The sequence below is a fragment of the Parus major genome, chromosome 3 (genome assembly GCF_001522545.3).
Source record: "Parus major isolate Abel chromosome 3, Parus_major1.1, whole genome shotgun sequence".
NCBI lineage: Eukaryota > Metazoa > Chordata > Aves > Passeriformes > Paridae > Parus > Parus major.
Window position 1 is genome coordinate 79,107,945 of NC_031770.1, and position 23,598 is coordinate 79,131,542.

General features: G+C 41.4%; 1 protein-coding gene across 1 annotated transcript; it reads right to left on the reverse strand.

The window, feature by feature from the left end:
* Positions 1 to 1,743: 1,743 nt before the first annotated feature.
* Positions 1,744 to 21,603, reverse strand: MRAP2 (melanocortin 2 receptor accessory protein 2). The gene is made up of 5 exons (XM_033512890.1): positions 16,521 to 21,603; positions 15,709 to 15,857; positions 12,354 to 12,503; positions 7,331 to 7,430; positions 1,744 to 2,994 (listed from the first exon to the last, which is right to left on the reverse strand). Exons 3-5 carry the CDS (start codon positions 12,478 to 12,480, stop codon positions 2,643 to 2,645), a joined length of 579 nt encoding a protein of 192 aa, XP_033368781.1. The 5' UTR covers positions 12,481 to 12,503; positions 15,709 to 15,857; positions 16,521 to 21,603; the 3' UTR covers positions 1,744 to 2,642.
* Between the last annotated feature and the right edge of the window lie 1,995 nt (positions 21,604 to 23,598).

Consider the following 23,598-nt stretch of genomic DNA (forward strand, 5'->3'; position numbering starts at 1 on the left):
TTCAAATGTGTTATAAGTTAAGTTGGCATCATCTCTGGCTCCTGTTATTAAGTACCTTACATTTAGGCATTATTGCCAGTATCCATACACAAAATTCTTCCTTTTTCTCCCCTAAGTAGTAGTTTATATACCCAAAGAAAAGCCACTGAGATTTAAGGTAGCAGAAGAAAAGCATAGGCTAACTTACAGGGAGTAGCAGCATCTTCTTTTTCTAAAACCCCATCTGCATTATTTTGATAGTTCTGAAACTTTTGAGATTTTTTTTTTTTCCCACAAAGGGGTTGTGAAGCACGGGAACAGACTGCCCAGGGAAGCAGTGGAGTCACCCACTTAAGAATGGGAAAAGAAAAAAGTGTTGTGTTGTTGTTTGTTTGTTTTTTTTTATAAAGCCATGTAGCACGGGGGAAGGTGATTTAGAGGGAGACTTGGCAGTGCTGAGTTAATGGTTGGACTTTATGATCTTAAAGGTCTTTTTCCAACCTAAATGATCTATGAAACATAGTTTTAAATGCCTTTAAAGTACCCTTCATTTCTCAGATGCAAAGGAGATGGATTCAACATAGATTTGCCCTTCCCTCAACCAGCATTGCTGTTTTCAAGCACAGCAAAGAAAAAAAAAAAATAATAGCACAAACAGTACTGAAGGCAGCTCACTCATCCAGAAATCAGCTATAAAAGCCCCATTTAGTACAAGTCCCACATGTTATTAAGAGCAATACTGAGCTTCAAAGTTTAAACATCAGAGAGCTAATAGTTATTGAGGTGCCTCAGCAGGAAGTAGATGCCATATTCAGAGACAGATTTCCCAAATTTAAGAAAAGTCACACCTAAAGCCTTCATACTTGTAGTTATGTAGCTCCTGTGAAAGAAGACCTTTTCTGCACCTGAAATATTTTACTGGAGCTGTGCTCATTCATTTCAGTCTCCTCTGGGAACTATTTTCAGAAATAACCTGCTAGTTTTAAATAGTCTCTGCTTTGTTTTAAGTGTAATCCTGTTGCTTTAAACACCAGCAAGTCCTGCAAGAATTACATTTGAAAATAGGAATTTAGTGTGTAAGTGGTGTGTAATGAGGGCATAAAAGATGTTTCCTGCACTCTTCCTACACAGCTTGTATTCTTTAAATGCTCAATCTTTTTTCTATTTGTAAGGTGAAGAAGGGATTAATTAATCAGCATTGACTGAAGAATGTATCAGCAAGTCTCTAACCTCAAACACAGATGTGTTTGATATAAAGCACAATAATTTCAAGAAAATCCAGTTAGGCACAGTGTCTGGAATTCACTCTTTTCATCTCAATTAAGAACTTCCCGCAGAGCATACTTGAAATCCAGAAAAGGGTTTGAACCTGATACCTCTGCATCTTACATGCTTGCTCTAAAACTATTTAATCATTAGTTACCATCCTTAGAAGACAGCTGAAATACAATTTTAAATACTCTCAAAGGTTCAGAACTTAATTCCATCTCTAAAAAATAAAGGTTGAAACTATACCTATTCAAATCCTTACCAGATCTTTTACTGGGAGGACAGCTGGGGTTGCAGCACTGTCCCAAATTGAGTACAAAAGATGGAGCAAGCACAGTTTAGCTATGCTTGTGGAGTTGGTTCTCTCAACTCCAAGCCTGCTAGCACTTTACTGGCCAATGAGTAAATTATCTTTTATAAAGGCAAAAAGCATAGGAAGGTTCAGCCTATTAGCAACACATAACACCAGCTTAACATATCACCACCACCACCATCTGCATGTAGTAACTTTATTGGCAAAAGAAAAATAGGTTTTTTTCTTATTTCCTGTGATTTAAACTACTGAATCCTGTAATTACTGAACTGGAAGTTCATATCATCAATTAACAGGAAAAAAAAAAGAATCAAATCACAGTTTGTGCTAGTGTGTAGAATACAAATTCCATGTCATCATGGGTCAGCTGCTGAGGTGTCATTCTGATGTATAATTACAGGCACCAGTTTGCTTTTACTCAGCAGCAGGTAGTGACAGCATTTTGTAAACACTGTAACCAAACTATTTCATTTGCAAGGTATTCCCTCTGGCAGCTTTGTAAATTTGGTTTAACCTGCACTAAAAAGCAGTTAGGGGTCAGAAATTGAAGTTAGTCCCAAGCAGATACTTATTGTGCTGCTCAGCTTCAGGCATCCTTATTGGGAGTAGCAGAAACTACAGAACCTCCCCAGGGGCTGTTTATTCCTTTCTTCAGTCTTTGAGATTTGCACTTTTCTTGGCCAGTGAATTTTCACAGACCTCCCAGTGCCAGGCTCCAGCCTTCACAGTCCGTGTAAATTATTATCTTTCAGAAGCTGGTCATAAGTAGTCATTTAAAAATTAAGAACAATACAAGAAAGAAACAAAAAATAAATAAAAAAGCTAAAATAATACTGAGCAGAAGTTTTAGATCACAGAAGGCATCAGAATAAAGCAGTCAATGTCTTACTTCTTGGCTAAACAGTTCTATCAGTACAGCCAGTCTTGCATACAATAAAAAGCACATGTCTGAATTATCTTCTGTCAAAAGAGCAGGAGGCCAAGAAAGGCTTCAAACTGGACAATAATGGGAATGTTTACCTTAAAGTAAAATATTTTTTCAATAAAGCATCCGATGGGAAGATTGCATAACCAGTTTGCTTTATAAAATGATTGGTGGCTCTGAGATGAGAAGATCATCTTCACCTAGTGAAGAGTTCTGCTCAGTGTTCACAAAGTTAGGAATGTTAAATTTTGTAAGACAATGTAGGTCTTCCTCAAATGTTCCACTGCTTTTGGGAACCTCCTGGAAGTGAGCATTACTCTCCAGACTTGGACCTTTCTGACTCTCTTTTTCTTTGTTCATATGGTCCACTTCATTAATGCAGAAATGGAAAAGTGACTGGGATTCTTCAACCATTTGGTGAGAAAAGACCCTCTCAGACTCCAAAGATCTTCCAAAATCCGCCACAAAGCTGTTCATTCGAAATCTTTTTTCAGAAAGTTCTGCATTGCTATGGAGGAAAAAGAAAAATACATTAAACACAAAAGTAGAACTATTTGCGTTCTTACCAATAAGTTTGGTTTCAGCAACCATTATGGTCAGGAGAAAAGGAAACCCTACAGTTTATCTACCACAGACTTTTAAAGCCAGCACTATAATTTTAAGTCTTCATTTGTCATGATAATTTTCTGTGGGAATAAGTTAAAGCCAGCACTCTTAAATGGCACTTCTAGTAATCAATACACTATAATGATCACCTCACTGAATGAGTTTATAAACACTCTTGATTTCAAGTAGTAACAATTGTTTTAAATCGCTTGTAAGAACAAAATGTTCTTGATAGACAGAATGTTTCTGAGGCAAAGGCATCTCTGCTCTCACTAAGGGCATTGAGTGCTTGTTTGTTCAGACATCAAACCATCTTTTCTGCTGACTTCAATCAATGACATTCAGATTTCCAAATTATGAGAGCTGGAATTAAAAGTTGCTTTAAATACTGGCAGTCTTAACAATCCAGGCAGCCCAGGAAGGATAATTTAACATGTTTTTTGGCAGTTTTTTCTATAACTCTTATCTCAAACCAGCACCAATCTACATGGACTTGTGCAGGAGCCATTTGCAGCTGGGGGTGAGAAGAGCTAAGGCTAGGTAACAAATTTTACAGATTCATTCTTTGTCAGGCTGGATTTATATGCTATCATCACAAAATGCAAGTTATTTTCATTTGGAAGGCAGTAGAGGTATTCAGAGAATGAGCAATGAATGAATGAGTTTTCTCAGAATATGAATTTTGTTAAGAATTAATAAATCATACTGTTTACATCTGAAGATGCTGCAAATGGCACTGGAGTCAGATAACTGGACATCTAAAGGTCCACTCAGCACTGAAGAATTTTTCAGTGTAATTTAATTTCCTCAAGCCTGCAGTAGGAGGTAAGTGCCTACAAGCTTTTGAAAGGCTCAGATGACACCTTCAGAAATCTACCCACTAAAATTTTCAAGTTCACAGGATACCTACCATTAGTACCATTTCAGGCACAGTTAAAGATCCCTGCTTCTCAAAAGCTAATTCACTTCCATTACAGGATGGGAGAATTTTCTGAGGAGATTTTCCTCAGAAAATCGCTTCCACTAGCCTAGAAACCAAAGCAGTTCTCTAGTTTCTCAAAGCTGTATTGGCTCACTCTGCATTTCAAAGTGAACCGGGCAGAAGAATAACATTTAAATTGATGTAAGACTGCCCAGTAACTAAATAATAATCTACTGTAAACACATCAGGGGAAAAACAGCCTGGAATAGTTCTGAACTGACAACTGACATGTATGTATTTACAATGCAGTAAAAAGCACCAGATTAAGTTTCATATATAATTTGGCAAATCTGTCCCAAGAGTTTCTAGGTTGTGGCACAGGCAATAGAGGTGGCAAATAAGCACAGAAGGAAGGACAAGCACTGTAAGCCCAGGAAGAAATGACTGCAGAATAAAGTTTAAAATGCATCCACTACAAGAGTAGAATTACTCCATAGATGTGGAAAGTGCTTCATAAACCAGTAAACTATGGAGGAACAAAGGCTGACCATGCAGAGGGGTACACAAGACTGGCAATGGCAATCTAATCTTAATGGAAGAACAGAAGATGCAAATAAATTTACAATGACCCAGAATGTTGAGAATATATGATGAAGCATACACATGATCTAATATACGGTGATACTTTTGGATTTTGAAATTCACAAACACCACCTTTGTATTTCAGAGAGGAATTTTATTACATTTTTTAAAAATTAGAAATTGCATAGTCTTGCTCATTACAATCTTCAAGAATTCCTCAGCAGATATCTTTTCAGAACACTGAGGAAAAGCAGCCTCAAAAATCCCAGGTTTATTTAACAAAGATCAACTGATTTCTTAAAAAAAACCCAGTTATCTAACATTTACTGCTTTATCAGCCAATATTTTGCATAGATAGGTTGCATGATCTCTTGCATTTGTTGCACAAATGTGCTCTTAAGGACATTTTTAAATGCAGAAACAAATATGGCATGCTTTCCACTCCTGAGTTGATGAATGAGAGCATTTTTTGGAAATTCAGATATTGCCAACAAATTTTTTTTTCAGTTGCACAAGCTAATGTTCCACACACAGTTATATATGCAAGCAAACAAAAGAGAAATGCAACAGACATAATTTCCATAACTGATTAAATTTCTGCCAGTCCCCATCCCTATCCTGTCCATTCTGGTCTGAGAATGTACCTAATTCTGAACATCTTGTGTAATTTTGAAAAGTACAAGCTATCAGGCCCCTTTATATTGAGCCAAGCATACTACTAGAAAAAAAAAGAAAAAATCAGAGTATTCTACTTTGGATCCATCCATCTGAGCCCAGATCCACTTAATCTCTCACATTAATGGTACTCTGAAGAACAGCCAAATAGCCTTACTGAAGTCAGAGACTTCAGAGACTTCATCCATCAATCAAGCTGGCTTTCTCCCAGGACCAAGGAATCCTGTTAACATCTATTTCTAAAGGAGGGCTCAAGGCAGCCCACTAATGAAATGCCAATTCATGAAGAGTCCAGTCAGGTATAAAATAGAAAATGCAGACAAAGTGAAACCAGTCTGCTCTGGTTTTACAGGTAGGTGTTCTCCAGTTTTTATATACAAGTATCAAAAATGGAAGAACACAACTGTAATCCCTGCCCTTAGCATATTTCCAGAGGATCCAGGTTCAGTACCATGCACATTTCATACCAAATATCAATAAAACAGTGCTCAAATTTGTTAAAGATGCCAACTAGCACACATTGCAAGTGGGCAAGCACTCAGGCACACAGCTCTCAAAGCTTCAAAGAGATCTATAATAAATACAGAAAGGAATAATCGGTCTCACTCCAGCAGCTGAAGAAAAAATATATTAAAGTGTAGAACAGAAGGAATTTCTGGAAGTCTCAAGCCTAATGATGAAGATGAGCAAGTCTGAATTCTGACCACATTATCTGGATGTAGAAGCTGACCAAAGGTGGACATTTCACAAACTCTATAGGACACTGTTCTGAGATGACTGATGAAAAAAGCAGAAGAAAGTGGGAGATATCACAGAGGCCTCTGCTACCTGGAAGTAAATTTTTACAAGTGTAAAAATTTTTGACAAACATCTGTATTAAATTCTCTCTATGTTGGTATTTTTGACTTCATCACTTTTCCCTCTTAAATAATCCACTTGAGATCCAGACTCATGCTTAGCTAATAAATAAGATTGTTAGGAAAAAGAGACAGCACATGAACAATTACAGGGATTTTAAATCTATTTGGGGGCAATATCTGGCTACTTCATAACAGTCTGTAGAGGAAACAAAAATACCAGCAGGTCAGTTCTGGTAAGCTGGATTTTTCTGCCTCTGTTTTCTTCTCGCTGGAGCAAAATTTTAGGACTCCACGGGAAGCTCAGGATGTACACCTGCCCTCTCTAATATGGCCTTGTCTCTCAAGATATGCAATCACATGGAGTTCCAGAGCCAGTTTACATGTGATTAAATAGCAAAGGGGCTCCAGCAGGCATAGACAGGCTGCTTTAGGAAGTGATAAGCACAAGGAATTGCCTTTTACAATCAGCTTCTCATCATTGCTGTCTGCCTGCAAGAAATCGCATGCTCCAGAGGCTTTTTATTTCCACTTTATGGCACACAAACCTGAGAGGAGAAGTAGGCTCAAACTTTCTCAGAGGAAGGGACACTTACAACCTGCATCCTGTGCAAATGCAGATAAACCACTGGGGCAAGGCATGGTCTGCACATACTTATCAGCCAGAAGGAATAAAAGATAGAGGACTTTCAAGGGACCCTGGCTTTAAAGAAATGTTGAGCTGATCTCTACTTCAGCATCTATTGCAATTTCTCAGCAGAACCTAAGACACTCTCAGATGTCAGGGTTTACGAGAAGATTTTGCAAATACTACTCGTATCTGTCTTTGAGCTTGAACACACAAACATTTGGAAACCAGCCAGGCTACAGCTTCCTTAATTCAACATCTGCACTGCATCTTATTTGTATCTACTCTGTTGATATTCACGGAATCACTCCATGAAAACTTGAGCCTACTTAGAACCATCCCACCTGTTTGCAAAACAGTAATCAAAGGCACCTGTTTGGCAGCCTACCCAAAGCATCCTTTTAGAATGAAAACACTAAAATTACCTGAAATGAAGACAGACTGCACTGTTTCATAAGAACAGACTAGAATAAAATGGTACAGTGTCAGCACTGTCATTGTTTGTTTGGGGGCTGCAAGAGCCCAGGTGTGCCACTTAGCAGGCTGGATTTGTCATTCCCACTTTCAGACTCACTCTTGATGTGGTGCTCCCGTCTTCGTCAGCAGGGTCAGGACAAAAAACATGAAGATGACAAAAACTGCAAGACCAACCCAAAATCCAATCACAATGGAATCTGGTGGGGGAAAAAAGATGAAACAAGATGATCAATATTTTACTTGCACTTGCAAAAAGTTGCCTTCCACATGCAGCATGAGTGCAAACCCAAAACAACTGGAAGTTTATTTCTGGGTGACAAAGAGCAGGGATAAAATCAAATTTATCTTTATCTATTTTTAAACAGAAAGCTGCCATTGAAAATCTCATTTTGAGACCAAATTCTACTGTTATCTAGACAAACCAGACAGTAGATAACAGAGGGAAGACAATTCTCTTGGTTAGTAAACTAAGAGGAGGTCCCTATGTGATGCCAGGCCCATTTTCAAGCATTGCTTTGGAACTTCAATGCTAGAACTAGGAAGAGAGGATTATTTGATTTTCCTCAAAATCCTCTGTCTCTGTAGAACTGAACTCCTGCTATTTAAAGTTATTTCTGCTCCAGACCATTAAGTTTCTGGATTTAAATATACTTCTTTGACAAAATATGTTTAGGAAGACCTTCCAGTGGCAAGACAAAGGGTTCTGCATGAAACAGAGCCACAGATAAAAATCTTTGCTACTTCAATAAATACCACTAACCAAGAGATACAAGATTTTTTTGAATAATTTTCAGTTTGGGTTTCCAACTTAAGTACAGCAACACAGTGTCAGAGGAGCACAGCAGATTTAGACAAAAAAGTCAAACCACCAGTTAATCAATAGGAAAACACCAGTGCAGTAGCCAAATACAGCAGTCATTGGGAAGCATGTGGCTTTTTGCCTGTGTGCATAAACTGTATCTACTGTTCCCATTTATAGCAAATAGACTGTAGACAATTTTTTAGACTACTAGAAACAAATCTATATCCACTTAAAACTTCAAGGTGGATCCACAGTTGCTCCTAAGGGAAGTTCAAAGTTTCCAGGAACTTGATTTAGAGAGGTTCAAGTGGGACAAACATATTTCCAGACAAATACCAACTGATTAGCATGGCCCAAAGTCACAGAGCACCAACACTCGATATCACCAGGGACCCACCAGCACCCAGGTATTTTTTCACCTGTCATTTCAATTAGTTATTCTTTGCTTATACAAGCATTCAAAACTTCCACTGTAGAAGTTCACAACATGAACATACAAACATGCAAGAGGGAAGGCTTGGTCAGGACAGGAATCCTTTCTACCCTTACCTCTCATTACACAGCCACTACCAAACCTCAGAGATCCTCACTGGCTGTTATGTCTGACCCACTGCACCAGGCACAGCACAGAACTGTTGAATTTCCTGCAGGACTCACTAAAGACACTGAAAAAACAAGGAATCGGCTATCCTACCTTGTGCTTGACTCCAGCTGTTAATCATGCTCCCAGTGGGAAATATCTTCCACATTAAAAGGCAGATGTGGAAACTGGAAATCAACTCAAACCATTCTCTCTTTCCCTGCAAAGTCAAAAATGCCTGCTGCGACTGGAGATTTTGTCCCTGAGAAAATACTTTATCACAATGAAGTCCCTCCTTAATCCCTTTCTCAGGTAAGCTAAGGAGGTTTAGTTTCCAGTCTCCCACTGAAATATTTATTCCATCTCTCCTATGCTGTATCTTCCCCTCTCAATACCTTGTGTAAAATAATTGGAATGTGGTTTGAGTATAGGTCTCTGTGATGGAGGGGGAAGAGATTTTAATATCTCTTTCTGCTTAAAGCATTCTGCCATGAGTTTATTTCTGTAATTCCATATATTACGTGCACTAAGCTACTTTCAGAATCGTTCTGTAGGCACAGCCTGTACTCACTGGTTAAAGATATACCTAATGGTCAGCTTTCCTAATATAAAATAGCTCATCCTGCTGGACTTTGTAGTACATGCAGATTTCATCTAAAAAGAAATATTCCCTTTAAAAAATTTACTACTTAAACATTTACAGCTATTAGTGCCTTCCAGTGAAACATGCTTGGATGGTATGCAGCTGCATTAGCAACCAGAAGGTAAAATCCAATCAAGATAAGTAAAAAATATGCACATAGGTTATATCATTCAAGCTGAAAAACTTAACTAAAAGGAAAAAAAAAAAGAAAAAAAAGAAAATCAAGGCTCTGATAAACTACTGCCCCCCACAAAAATCACACTGCCTATTGTGTACTGAATAACAAGCCTGTTTTGTGGTTGGTTTGGTGTCTCTGCTCCCAACAGAATTCCTAAGTTTACCAAACCTAATGCTGCATCTTCCTTGCTTTATTGTGCCTCCTGACACAGTTCCAACCCTCTGCTGTATAAATTACATTATTTGAATTTGCTTAAAATTCAAGCAGGTGTCCTGAGTTCTCTTCAATATTTCATTTAGGTCTCACTCAAGTGGAAATTATTCAAACCTACTAAATTCTGAACAATTATTCAAAATTGACCCAACTTTTGTTCAAAAAATATGGTATGAAGGACACTTACATTGCCCAAAGTTACAAATAAACAATTATGGGATACTTTAACATTTTCAAGTGCAGTTTCAGCCTTCCTTTTTTTCATAATACAGACTCATCCTGGCAGCAGTTCCAGCTCCTCTGATCATTCCTATTTTGCCTCTCGCTAACATAACTGAGGCTTCCTCATTTTCAAAGGCACAAAAAGTGATTTTTTTTCTTACCTCTGCCAGTCATGAGTCTCTCCTGGCTATCTTTGTCTATATACTTTCTAAATCTTTAATGTACAAAATATCTGGTCTCTGTTTTTCCAGATTTCTTGATTTCTAGTTCCTGCCTTCACTTCTCCAGCAGAACATACTTTTTGGGGTTTTTTTCTTCTTCTTTTGCACTCATATATTTGAAACATCATTGTGGCATCTTTTTTGTTTGTTTGTTCAAAGAAAAGTATTTTTGTGTAGTAGATTATTTTATCAATCCTTTTTCTCATGGGTCACTTTGAATAAATTTTTCTCTGCTTTCAGAAAACAGGCTTCTGAATTCCTTTATATTTAAATCAAATCACCTAAACTGGAGTCCATTCCCTGTTGAGCTCTCCAACATAACTTACAGGCATTCATTGACACCTTTTCTTTGTATGTATTCAAGGTGTCCCTCCTCATACAAACCCTGTTTAATCTCCTCTCCTTCTCCCCAGTTTAGGATTTCAGAGACATTCATGTCTGATGACATTGCCTCCACATTTCACAACGATCTCAGCTCAGCTAGCAATAGCTGGAACAAGAACACGCCACGTCAAGAAGTATCCACACACAACACAGACTATTCCTTTAGTAGATTAAACTCTGCCTTCTGGGGAATGCATGCAATAAACGTGAAGGAAACAGAGCCAACTCCAATCTATCGCTTTAAACAAACAAAGAATCAAACAAAAACCAAAGAAAATCCACCATAACCAGAAGGTACTTCCTAGATCTCTGATTCAAGTACTACCAATGACATCTTTCATTAAGCTCCACCTGAAAAGCAGTTGTTACTTCTATCCTGTTCTCTAAGAGCTGTCTAGGACCTTCTGCTCTAAGAACAACATAGCCAGACAGGGAAGCTCAGCTGCCATGCTCATTATTTTGATGGCAATCCAAGACCTTCTTGTGGCTTCTGCAATCCAGAGGTAGCTGTCATTTATACCTCTTTGTCCCATCATGCTGTTTGAGACACTGAGCTGAAAAGAAGATGCGTACATAACATTTCAGCTGATCTTTGCAACCAGTAATCTTTGTAATCAGGTTTAACCTCTGATTGAGTGGAAGAATGGAAGACAAATTAAAAACAAGATAAAAGCTAGCCCACATTTTTCAAGTACCTGTCATTTGTAAAAATACAGGCAGTAATCAGCAGACTTCTTTGGAGGGGAAAAAGAAAAGTAAGTTCTACTCTAATTTTTTTTTCAGAAGTGTTAGTAATTTCAGCAAGTTTTTTCTGTCCCTTCCAGAGCCTTCCCAAAACCTTCTGACTGTGTAGAGGCAAGGGAGATCAGCCTTCCTGGGCTGCTGTTTGCCAGTGCAGGTACTACTTTTTCCCAGTCAGAATGCTCATCGTGACAAATGAGACAGAAAATATGTGATTCATCCTGGATCAGTGCTCCAGCACTGGATAGGGACACTTCCCAAAACTTTAAAGTCTGGGGATCAAACCCCTTCACAGTGCACCTAGCTCAGAAACAGGATGGGTTTTTCTCTTCTGCAAAGTGTTTGCAGAATTTCTCTACTGTCAGGTAATTTAGCTGGTTTCTGTTACTTTTTTCCCCTTCTTTTACTGTTTGTCCCTCACAATCATCTCCTCTAAAAGGAAAGATCATCAAATCCACTGTCTAGTTTTTAGAAAAACACTGGTCCAGCTGTACTAGCTTGTCCTAGTTATATTTTCTCCCAATTCTCATTCATATTTTTCACGTTTCTGGTACCTATCCTATATTTTTTGCTTCTAATGTAAGAAACTCCAGTAGTAACAGAAAATTTGATTTAGCACTCCTCCTATAAAGAAAGTACCAATAGCAAGTTTGTTCAGAAGGAGAAAATTATTCTCTTATTTTCAACCTTTTAAAAACCTAAAATTTATTTTCTATCAGGAAAACCAAACACAGGTAATGGCAGGTAAGGCTCCCCACCACTGCCTTTTTTACCATTAATAGAAGCAAATACAAACAAATAGAACCAAAACAAAGCAACACTTATCCTAACAAGAAGTCAGCAGAAGCAGCAGTCTATCTGTATTTGTTGCTAACTTTTCCAGACAGTCAGATTCCTCAGTATTGACAAATTTCTACCACAGCAAATAAATCCATGGTTGTCACATGAGCAAGGAAAAAGTCAGCAAAAGGATACAGAATAATAGGCAATAATGATGATCTAATAAATAGAGGGATATTGCTAATTGCAGAGAAGGCACTGGAAGGGGTTTTGTACAATGTCCAGTCACAAGTGAAGAACAGGAACACACAGACATGAAGCTCAGCTGGAAGGACGTATGTCTCTACTGAACTTACACTTATGAGCCTTCAGGCCTTCAAATGACACTGGTCCATACTCATAGTACTCGTAGTCCCAGGTGTAATCAGAGTTAGACAGGGCCTGCTGGGAGGTTCTGTTAGAGACCAGCCTCAGGGCAGACATCTCGCACCTCAGCAAGCACAGACCTGTGGATATGAAATGCGTTAATGGAGGCTACACCTAGCACAGCTTTCGGGTTGTTGTTTTCACTCATCTCTTGGATCACTTCCTCATCACTGTTCCCAGGAGCAGGCACTGCCTCACCAGACAGGCTATATCCCATCCCCTCCCATTCCTTCCCGTTATAGACACAGGGCCCAGTGAAAGGCAACCAAGGTGTTTAGGGAGCTGAAGCACAGGAGGCACGAGAGCCTTGGGGTTTGCTCAGCCTGCAGAAGAGACAGCTCCAGGAGGAGAGACCTCAGTGCTGTCTACACTTAGAGGTTGCAGAGATGCTGCTGCCAGGCTCTTCTCAGGGGTGCACAGTAAGAGGACAAGAAGCAATGGACAAAAATTGGGAAACGGGAAATTCATATTAGATACAAGGAAAAATTTACCTGATCTAGTTAAACATGCTTTGAGTAGGAGGTTGGACCAGATGACCACCAGGGGTCCCTTCCAACCTAAATTTCTCTATGCTGATAAACAGGCTCAATATGCCTCTATAGAAGGAAAATAAAACAGGAGTGATTTCCCTCACAGATTAACAAAAATTGCAAGACAACACTTGAGCGTCATGAAATTGTCTTGATTGATATCTCTGTCATTTCCACCATTCTGTACTAGAGCCTTGCATTTTAGAGAGTAATTTTTTCTCAGAATATGAGACAGTTTTATGCACACCAAAAGAAAGCACATCTCTGCACAAAACATCTGCTGCAGTAGCTGGAATCAGGAATTCCAAATTGAAACATACTAAAAAATATGCTTGTGAAAGCAAGATGAACTTTGGGTAATTTTGAATTCAATTAAAACCCAGCAGGATTGACTAAAGCTTCAAGTACTAGGAGGGCCACACAAAAAGAACAAAAAATAAGAAATACTTTCACTCAGTGAATATGAACAGCATTTGAAATTTGCAAAATAGTTTTCTGCAGCTATTCTACCATGACCAAATGCTGGCAGCAATGCCTCAAAGCAATTTTAAATAAGCAAGATACCTGAAAAAGTAAACTTCACTTCAGCTTAAATATAACATTCAGAAATTTAAACACATACCAAAAAACTTGACTGGCAAGTTATAAATATTTTAAAACAATAAATGGATCTATTCTTCAACCCAAACCAATTTAGTTTTCAGAATGAGCAACCTGGCAGCAGGAAAGGTGAAGGGGTAGGCTGAGAAGAACTTCATTCTTGGATCAGGGTAAGAAGCTTCACCACGTTACCCTCACCCTCCAATTAGCCACTCAGAAAGCCTCCAGAATTAATAAATAGCCTGAAGCACAGAGGAGAAGGAAAAAAACATGGATATTGTAGACAACCCAGTTCATGGCTGAGAATGTTTCCCATCTTGTACTTCCAACCCTTTCAGAATGGAGTGAGAGAAAGAGGTAAGTCTAATTAAATGTGCCTGTGTTGGCAGTAAAGATCCTCCTTGACTTTTCCATTTCCTCAAATTAAAGACAGAATGTCTGATTAAGCTTTAGACAGAAGTTTTCTTATTTTAATTAACTAAAGCAACTGCTGCTTTGGGAGAAGGAAGTGACACAGAGAAAACCCTAGGATCCCTGTGCTAATTTGCTTCCATCTCAGCTCTGTCAGTTGTTTATTACAAGACTTTGTTTTATTTTGTGACGGTGCTCCAGGAGACTACACAGGGCTCACAACAACTTCTTTCCCCTTCTCCTCAATGTTTTGTTGATGACATGTCTCTTGACAACATTGATTAGTCCTGTTTAAAGGCTATTTTGCTTTTTTTATCACTTTCCAGAGAAGCCTTTCATTTAAATATTCCTCACGTGGCATCACTAATGGCCACTGTCACCTCCTTCCTTTTAGTCTTGCGAAAAGAGCTGAAATCCACTTGCAGCAAACTTCAGAACGGAGTATTGGAGCAATCTGAAAAACACTGTTTCTTCCACCTCAAGTCCTTCTTCCCACCTCAAAGCAGTTGGGATTCATTGGGCTGCATGTAGAGCTCTCTCCCAGTCTAGTCAGTAGTGTCCATTTAGGATTTACTGGGAGCACAGCCACTTCCAGGACACAAAGCATCTGTCCCAGTGTAGCATTAGGTTGGGATTAGAAGCTCCAGCCTTTCACCACTGGCTGCATGCATGTGGAGACTTGCTTCCACTGCAGACAAGCCACTATCAGAAGGAGAGGTGCTAATGAAAAGGTGAGTCACCAGCTCTCTGGCTAATCTGTGCTTTGAAGCATATAAATATGCTGCTAAATCAACCAGTAGGGCTAAGCATAAGCACTGTTCCAAACCAGCTTCCAGCTCAGTTGTAAGCTTTTTCTGTCCAAATACCTCCAAAAACTCAGCCTCAAACATGCAAAAACCTTTTATTTTCCTTAAAAAGCCAGTCTAGCATGGTGGTACAAGGACCAGCACAGTGAAAGAAGTGACTATTTAGACCTTACTCCTCCTGAGGAAGAGCAAAGGCAGCTGAGCTGGCACAGTAGCACCTGTCAGGTGCACTTGCCTGGCTGCAGCAGGTCATGCAGGGATTCAGGTAAGAGGTAAGCGTTTCCAAGAAGGAACTCCTCCAGAAGATGCTCTTAAACACTCTTTCTGAGAGCCATGATTCATCCCACAGCTCTGAAGCTTCACAGGGATCTCCTATAATTGACTTTGCTGAAGGTTTTTTCCGGAAGGTACAGGAGTCTTTTGAGGCAAACATGAAAGCCCCTCTATTGATTTTGATGTGTATGGATGCAGACAGGCTTTCCTCACTCTGGCTCTCTTCTTCCAGGAGCAAGTAAGTCAAGAACAAAAAGCTTCACTTTGATTATTCAAAAAACCCCAAAGCAGGACTCTGTTTTGAAATTTAGGGAGGCTGGTATCCTGGAAACTAGAAAGGGCAAGTGCTCAGGGCTTTCTTCTGGAGCATTGGGCCGCTTTCTGAAGATAAAGTAGGTGTTCCCCATGGAGACCCAACTGCAACTCTTGGAGTTGAACTATGCCTTGATGAGAACTTGTTTGTAACCTGTGTGAAATTTGTAAGGTCTCAGCTGGCCTGGCAGCTTCCAGCGGCACCTGAGCAAGCTAGTGTGGCTGTTGGGCTATGTTTGCATCAAACCCATGCTCTTCAACAGCAGCAGCAGGCTATCAAATGCTGTGCAGCTGGACTATTTTCTCCAATCTGGACATCACTGATACATGACATGAGGCTCTCAGCCACCTACCTTTCAAAATGAAAGCAAAACTGAACACACACCACGTCTGCAACACAACTTCATGGCTTACACCACCACTGAGACCACAAAGGCATATCTGGTTTTGTGAATGTCTGAAACTCTCCTTGTAACCAGCAACAACTACCTCCAAAGCTGACCTGTATGCAGAAAAAGAAAATCATGTGGATTATTCATGTATAGTTTGTTTCTGGAGCAAGAGAAACTGCCAGGATGGTAGACACAAGCAGCATGGTGAATTTTCAGTCACAAACTACGTCTATTTTCCAAATACTTCTATTCTGCTTAGTGACACAGAATCTATGCACTCAGTGGTTTTCAAAAGAACAAACCAAAGTCTGCTTGCAAACTCTGAAGATCCCAAGACGCAGACAGGGGCAAAAAAGAAGGAACATTGCAAACTGTGAGGAGTCCAAGCCTGAGAAAGCTTAGTAGTACACCCTGTTGCATCAGCTCCATCAGCTAGGCAGCATAGTTAACCCAGAAATTGTTGGCTATGGGAAGTTAAAAACTCAGACTGTTCCCATATCTTCTACATTCCCATACCAGCACCAATATTCTGCATGAGGGAAAAGGGAGTCAGCCACCCCCACATTCCTCTTTACTCCATCCCAAAGACTAGGAGGTGAAGTCAGAGAAAAAAATCAAATGAAAGAAACAAGCACAAACTTATTTACACTGCTGCACTGCATCAGCTGAAAAGCAATACAGACCCCATCTTTCTGCAACCCTACCACGTGGCCTGGAACAAGCTGTGCCACTCCCAAGCGCTCAGACAGGATAGTCTGCAGGAAATACTTCACCTAAGGGTCCTTGTTTCTTGCTAATTGTCAGTACCCTAGGTGAGCAGGGTTTGAGTTCAAATTTGTGGTCTTTTCAGGGGAATGCCCAATCCCACCTGCAATAAAAGAGAGGAAAGCAAGCAATAAAAATGAAAGAGGGAGGGAAGGAGGGAGGGAGGGAGGGAGAGAGGGAGGGAGAGAGGGAAAGATCTGAAAACTGACTTTACAATTTAAAATCAATCATGAGTGCTAACTCTGATATAGGTCTTTTCTTGGAGACAAAAGAAAGCACCATGTTAACCGTGGTTATGTTTGCTACTGATGTTCACAAACAGCAATGTCTGAGCCATTGCACTAAAGTAACAAGAGTAATGTTGGATCCATCACAAAAGGAGTTAATAACAACGGAAAGGAAAAAAGCTGGTTTTAGTCACTGCTTAACTGTGAATGAAGGATGAGAGGTTACAGTTAGAGACATCTTTGTCTCATACCACCACATTACACATCATATGACATAAATTTTACTATCCTTATAACTGTGCAATGTAAACTCTAACAACAAACTTCTTACACACCCCACACAAACTCTACACCACTATATACAATTTTCATGCTAACTGTATAGCTACTGTTTGTACCTAGTTAAAAACTGATGAGATTATGACTTTAAAGTGAAATTTAATAAAGGCTAAAAGGATTTGCCTACTATTTTCCTATAGAAAATAACAATATAAGCAAACAATAATGCCCACTTAGCAGTCCAACTCAGCAGGTGCCACCTGGAAGTTAAGGCAGAAACTAATATAAAATCATACCATACTATGAGTTCACTGACAACTCTATGATTCGAAAAATAAATAAAGCAAATATTACATAAGACCACTCATTACCCTTGTCTGAGAAGGCAGATGAATTATACTTAGCATGGTATCACAGAATGTCTGCATTCCTCTTAAGAAGTTTCAGGCTTGCACTGACAGTAAAGGGACATGGAACTGCTAGTGGGGACTTGCTCCCAAAGCACACTGAAGCTTAGCTTAACTCCAGTACCAAAAGCTTTGGATTACAGCCAGAACATACAGTCTTAAGAGACAGCATTTTCTAAGTGTAATAAAGATTAGCCATAATTCCATTTATTTCCTGCATCTAGGGCAGGATTACACAATCAGTGCTGAGCCTGTTATCCTCTCCCCACTAAAAGCCAGCCTCCTCTTAGATGTGTGGGTATGGCAGCTGCAAACCCAAGTTCCCTCATGACCAACCAGACTGGAGGAAGCCCTACCAGTAAGCATTAAAACACTGAGACTTTTTCAGTCCTGTAATGTTATAAATGCTGACATCAGTGGTATATATATATATGTATTCAACACTTCCCAAAAGAAAGGCTACCTTTCCCTCAGTTATTTACCATATTACTTTTTTTTAACCTTTCTCACTACAATTTTTTAACCTCTCAGGCTGATTTGTTGTAGAAAACCCTTCAGTGAAAGATCCCTGACATATCTACTAATGAGGTAAGATTAAAGTGTAAATCAAGTTTTATTAAAAGATTCTTTTTATTAGCTTTATTCTCACAGAAAGCTCAGTGCTTTCTGAGATGGGGGTGCTCTGAATTCCTTTCTGGCGCTGAAGTCTGTCAATCCAATGCTTTGTTCTGAGCAGAGAGAAAGGTAAGCTCCCTCCATCCACTCTTACTGATCAGCACACTGCAGGTCAACTGGAATGGCTCCATCAGAATAGGACCTACTTGTGAGAGCAGCTTTTAAAATACCTCCCATTTGTGCTACCACATAAGAATCTATAGAAAAAAAATCCAGCCTCCACAGAAGGGACAGAACAAACACTGCCACTTTTTGTAACTGAAGGATGGTATTCAATTTGAAAGCAAAAAAAACCTCCCTGAGAAACTGTTTCATTGCAGAGGGTTACCAAACTAGATTGACTCTAGCTGGCTAGTGTGCAAGTCATGAAGGAATATTGGAAGCAGAGCGCTCAGTGCAGCCAGAAAACCCAACTGTACCCAAGAACAGAGACACCCAGGTGTGCTTCAAACAACCCCACCTAAACCAACCATTTGTAACAGGGGAAAGGCTGAAGGAAGGAACCACCCTTGTGTGGTTGTTCCTGGGAAACTCAGGACTGATTCACAGCTAAAATTACCTGGGCTCCCCTGGTGTCAGTGGCCTGGGCCCCAGAGAGGCACTGGGGCTGCACAGACAGCCGCACCAACCTGCAGCGTGCCAGGCTCCAGCTTTCATGCAGTGCTTGTAGGGTTGCACAGCCCAGAAAATGGATGAGTGTGTTCAGGCCTCATTTCATAGCTCTGTTTCAGCTTTGCATGTGTGAAATGTCACCACAAAGCTGAGGCTGACAAGTGGAGTGGAAGCCAGTGACAATTTCCCCTCTCCCATTACAAAATAATTCTCTAATCTTCACGCAGCGTTCCTCTGATCTGAAGTACAAGCCACAGCACGCTTCCCATAGCACCTCTTCACTTCTCAATGTTCTCCCTGCAGAAATAGCTCTGTTCCCAGCCCCTGCTGAAGCCAGAGCAAGATAAACCAGCTGAGAGGGATGACAATAAAACCCAAACAAAACAGGTATGATAAATCTATCAGAGCTACTCCCACACTCGGGTATCTCACAGCTGGGGTCTGACAGTGCTATGGTGGAAAAGACTTCAGCTTGTGCTTTCACCCACACAGGGTCTGGAAGCCATAATCTCTCAGATGCGAAATAACACATGAGCTTCTTCATTTGAATCACATATTACATTTCCTCAAGAAGTAACAAAACAAAATTATAGATATTTTATTTAAAATTTCCAACCTATATGATGCACCAAATATTTTCTTAAATTTTGGAGTTATTCTACAAATTAATGCAGAAATATTGTCTTTATTGGTTCAGTGACAATTTTAAGCACTCACTGAAATGGAGCTGTTCATACAAAGTCAGACAGGTCTGGGATTGTTTCAAACAAGACCTGGGGGATTTTTGCCCCCATCTTCAAATCTAAGTCTTCCCTCCAGCACTGCTGAAGAAGCAAACAATTTATTGTAGTGCCTCAAATACAAATTTCTCCTCAGGTAAATCAGACAGCTCACAGGCATGTGTCTGAATTTTCCCATTCTTAACCCTGCCATGTCTCTGTGTTATAAGTAACTTATAACACAATATAAGTAAGTAGATGCCAGGAAAACATCACTGAACCAGTACAACCACAGTCCATTGCAGTGAGTACACAGAATAAAGCCTTCATTAATTTGCAGTAAGATTTGTAGTATAATTTTGCCAGTAATTGCTGCTATTATAGAGTCAAAGACTTTAAATTTGATTTAAATTCTTGAACAAGCTGAAAGAGTATGATCTGTGCTTCACCTTTTCCATGACAAAGTGTAGATGGGTGACCAGGGAAAGAGTAGGCAGCAAAATACTTTGTGTACAGCTCTTAATATTCTGAGGCTTTTTCCTTAAAAAAAAATAAAATTCTTGCAATAGCTTGATTTCATTGATACACATTTGGTTGTGATTGATACACCCAGATTATCTCATTATTTTTTACAAGAATGGAGCCAGGCTGGCCTCAGTCAATGGAGACCTGCCATTCCCCTGGCATTTTTCCAGGCATTTACTCCTGTGGTCAAAATTATCTTGACATTCTGATTAAGAACCTGAATAGAAAGCCACAAAGGGACAAGAAAAACAACCAGAATTGTGGACTATTACCTGATTATCTCTAAGTAGAAACCAAAACATCTGTTTGTTTCCACAGTGATTACATAAATCTGCACCCCTGTGTGCACAGCCTCTGGGAAGCTCAAATGAGAGGAACAGACCAAAACAGGGAGACACTCCAAGAGAGAGCAGTGGGCTGGGAAACACACCTGGAAACAGAAGTGCCTCAGTGCTGTCTCTCCAACAAAGTCCAACCAGCCCTGCTGAGGCAGTTTGAGGCAGCATTGCCACTGCTGTCCCATTTCTCTACGAGCTACACCTGTCACAGAAGTTCCAAACTTGTGGTGTGTCTACACTTCCAGTCATTGTCCAGTTTTATGTGCCAAACAAGGTGATATGACAGGATAAAAAGGCAAATGTCAGGGAACAGGGACTGCTCAGAGGGAAGTTTTGTGAGCTTGTCATTGAGGTGATTGTTTCCAGCAAAAAAAGAATGGCAGACAGCTCAGGAGAGGGACCTGAACTTACACACCATTCACTGTCAACAGAGGCTGAGGCCAGAGGAAGAAACCACTGAGATGACAACTGTTAAAGACAGAGAGAGTTAAGGGAGAAGGAAGGGAGGGAAGGAGGGGGCAGGGGGAAAATATGAGAATCAACAGACTAAGGAAGATCACATGGAAAAAGTGAAGAAGGCAAGACAGAGCAGGAGAAGTAATCTAAGGCTGTATGGAGATGTTCATCCCTTCAGTCTGAAATCACAAAGGAAGAGAGATGTTACCTGGAGAGGGAAAAAAAAAAAGCAAAAAAACCCCACAACAAACACACAACAAACACACAACAAACTTATCTGATGGGGTTTTTTTCTCCAACCTTTCTTTTATAAACTTTTCAGTTCAATTCTTACATTCATTCAAATGCTCAGTAGTCAGTGTGCTTTTTAGCTGTTCTGCTTTTGAATACAGAAGGAATCACTCCGTTACAAACTCACAAAGGAGAAACAAGCTTTTCTACAGCTGAAATTCTACACATCACCCAAATGAACAATGCCACCTCCTGCATATTATTATTATTATTATTATTATTATCATTATCATTATTATTACAAATGAAAAAAAAATTGGCAGAGCGCTTCAGATCTTAAGGCTTGCGGGGGCCGCCTGTTCCCAGTTCCGAGCCGCCTCGGCCACCTGTTAACCACAGCCTGAACTCCCGGCGCTCGGAGCTTCCCGCGCTGCCCAGCCGGGAGCGCCCACCCCCGGGAGGGGACGGGAAGGGACGGACAGGGACATGGCGGGGCAGGGACACGGCGGGACAGGGACACGGCGGGACAGGGACACGGCGGGAGAGGGACACGGCGGGACAGGGACACGGGGGGACAGGGCAGGACCGTCCCTTTCTCTCGTCCGCTCGCTCGCCCCCCGCCCCGCAGCGCCGGCCCCTCACCGCGCTTACCGCGCCGGGCACGTCCGCCCGGCCAGATCCCGGAGCGCCGCTTCGTCCCGGCCCAAAGGCGCAGCTCCCGCGGAACGCCCCGGCCAGGAGAGCCAGCGCTGCGGGCGGGATGCAGCGCGTGGGATGCTGCGGACGGGAGAGATGGAGCAGGCGGGATGGAGCGGACGGGCAGGATGGAGCGGACGGGATGGAGCAGACGGGATGCTGCGGATGGGCAGGATGGAGCAGGCGGGATGCTGTGGGCTCGCTCCCCGGCAGAGCCAATGAATCAGCAGCGGGCGCGCTGCCCCGGCCCGCGCGGGCGGCCTGGAGCGGCCCCGTGACGCTCCCGCTCCAATGGGCAGCGCGGGCGGGAGCGGCCCTCAGGGCGGCCGCAGGTGCGGGCAGGGCGCGGAGCCGGCGGCGGCCGCGGCCGTACGAGGAGAGGGGAGCTCCAGGCGGAGCATCGGCTGGGAGCAATCCGTGCGTGTTGCACGCCGGCCTGGAACTCACACATCCCGAGGGGAAACATCGATTTTGGAGGGAGAGGGATGGCCCGTCCCCTCTTGGGCGCTGAGGGCCCGGCGCGCTTGCCCGTGGGGAGTCTTTGTGGGTAGGACCTGGTGGGGAGCGGTGAAGGTTGTTAGAGGCGCTGCCTCAGCCGCCAGCAGGTGGAGGGCAGTGCCCGAAATCTACAGGGATTCGGTTCAGGTCTCTCAAACCATATCGCAGGATGGATCAGGTTGGAAGGGACCATGGTGAATCATGTGGTACTGTCTCCCCGTTAAAGCTGGGTCATCCCGGAGCACATTGCACAGGCTTGCATCCAGATGGTTCTTTATTATCTCCAGTGAGGGAGACTCCACAACCTCTCTGGCAACCTGTGCGTGGTCACCAGCACAATAAAGAAGTTCTTCCTCATGTTCAGGTGGAACTTCCTGTGCATCAGTTCCTTCCTGTTGAAGAGCCTGGCTCCATCCTTTTGATGTTTCCCTTTGCATGCTTATATACACTGATGAGGTAAACTAATCTTACAAATTTACCAGCTTGTGAATTGTAGCTTCTTAAAACAAGGAGACCTTTTGGAATATGTGATCTGTGTAGCTTGTGCTGACAGACTCACTAGGGGTTGGTAGGATATCTAGAGATCATCTAGGGCTGCAAGTCAGCTAGGGTGTTTTTCTCAGGACATGAGTTGGGTCTTCAGCTCCAAAATTTGAGACTTCACAACGTGAGAAACATTGATCACCCTCACTGGAAAAAAAAATAATTCTCATGTTTAATGGATGTGTCTATTACTCCAGTTCATGTCCACTTTTTCTTGTCCTGTCACTGGACACCACTGTGAAAAATCCCACTCCATCTGCTTTACTCCCACCATCAGTCCTCATCCACACCAGTAAGAGTGCCCTGAGCCTTCCCCAAGCCCAGGGATCACAGATGCTTATGCATCACACACCCAGGCTCTTCACCATCTTCATGGCTTTTTAATCATCTTCATGGCAAGCAAGCATTGTAAGGAATGCTATGGCTTCATTTTTCAATCCAGTGCCAGGAAACAAGTCTGAGACATCACCAATCCAACAAAACAACCAGCCCCCTGCAATACCCACCCTCTGATGTTACAGTGGATCTTTGCCAATGCTCTGACACTTGTTAGCACTGCCTTCGTCTGTTTCTTTGTAGGCAGGACCTGGGTCTTGGACAGTACTATCCCGCTCTAGCAGTGGTCATAAAAGCTACCAATACTGTCATCTTCATCTCAAAAATATAGAACTGATGCTTATGCATGCTCATGATTCTAATCAGAAATGTGAATAAGCACAATGGCACGTCAGGAACTTCCCATCTCTGCTATTTGCACTGCTGTTGAAAAGGCAGAATGACTCAGGCTTATGCTCATTTTTCTGAGCCTTAAAAAAAATTAGCATTCAAATTCTCTCTAAAAGGAAGAAGCCTCATGTAGCCAATACTCCACTTCCAAAAC

What these genes read in the sequence shown, in the direction of transcription:
- MRAP2 (XM_033512890.1), bottom strand. Translation starts at nt 12,480, where the DNA reads ATGTCTGCCCTGAGGCTGGTCTCTAACAGAACCTCCCAGCAGGCCCTG. An exon ending in AGGCCTGAAGGCTCATAAGT is followed by an intron (nt 7,431 to 12,353) that starts GTAAGTTCAGTA and finishes TTCCCCCACCAG; the next exon opens with ATTCCATTGTGATTGGATTT. An exon ending in ACGGGAGCACCACATCAAGA is followed by an intron (nt 2,995 to 7,330) that starts GTGAGTCTGAAA and finishes TTTCCTCCATAG; the next exon opens with CAATGCAGAACTTTCTGAAA.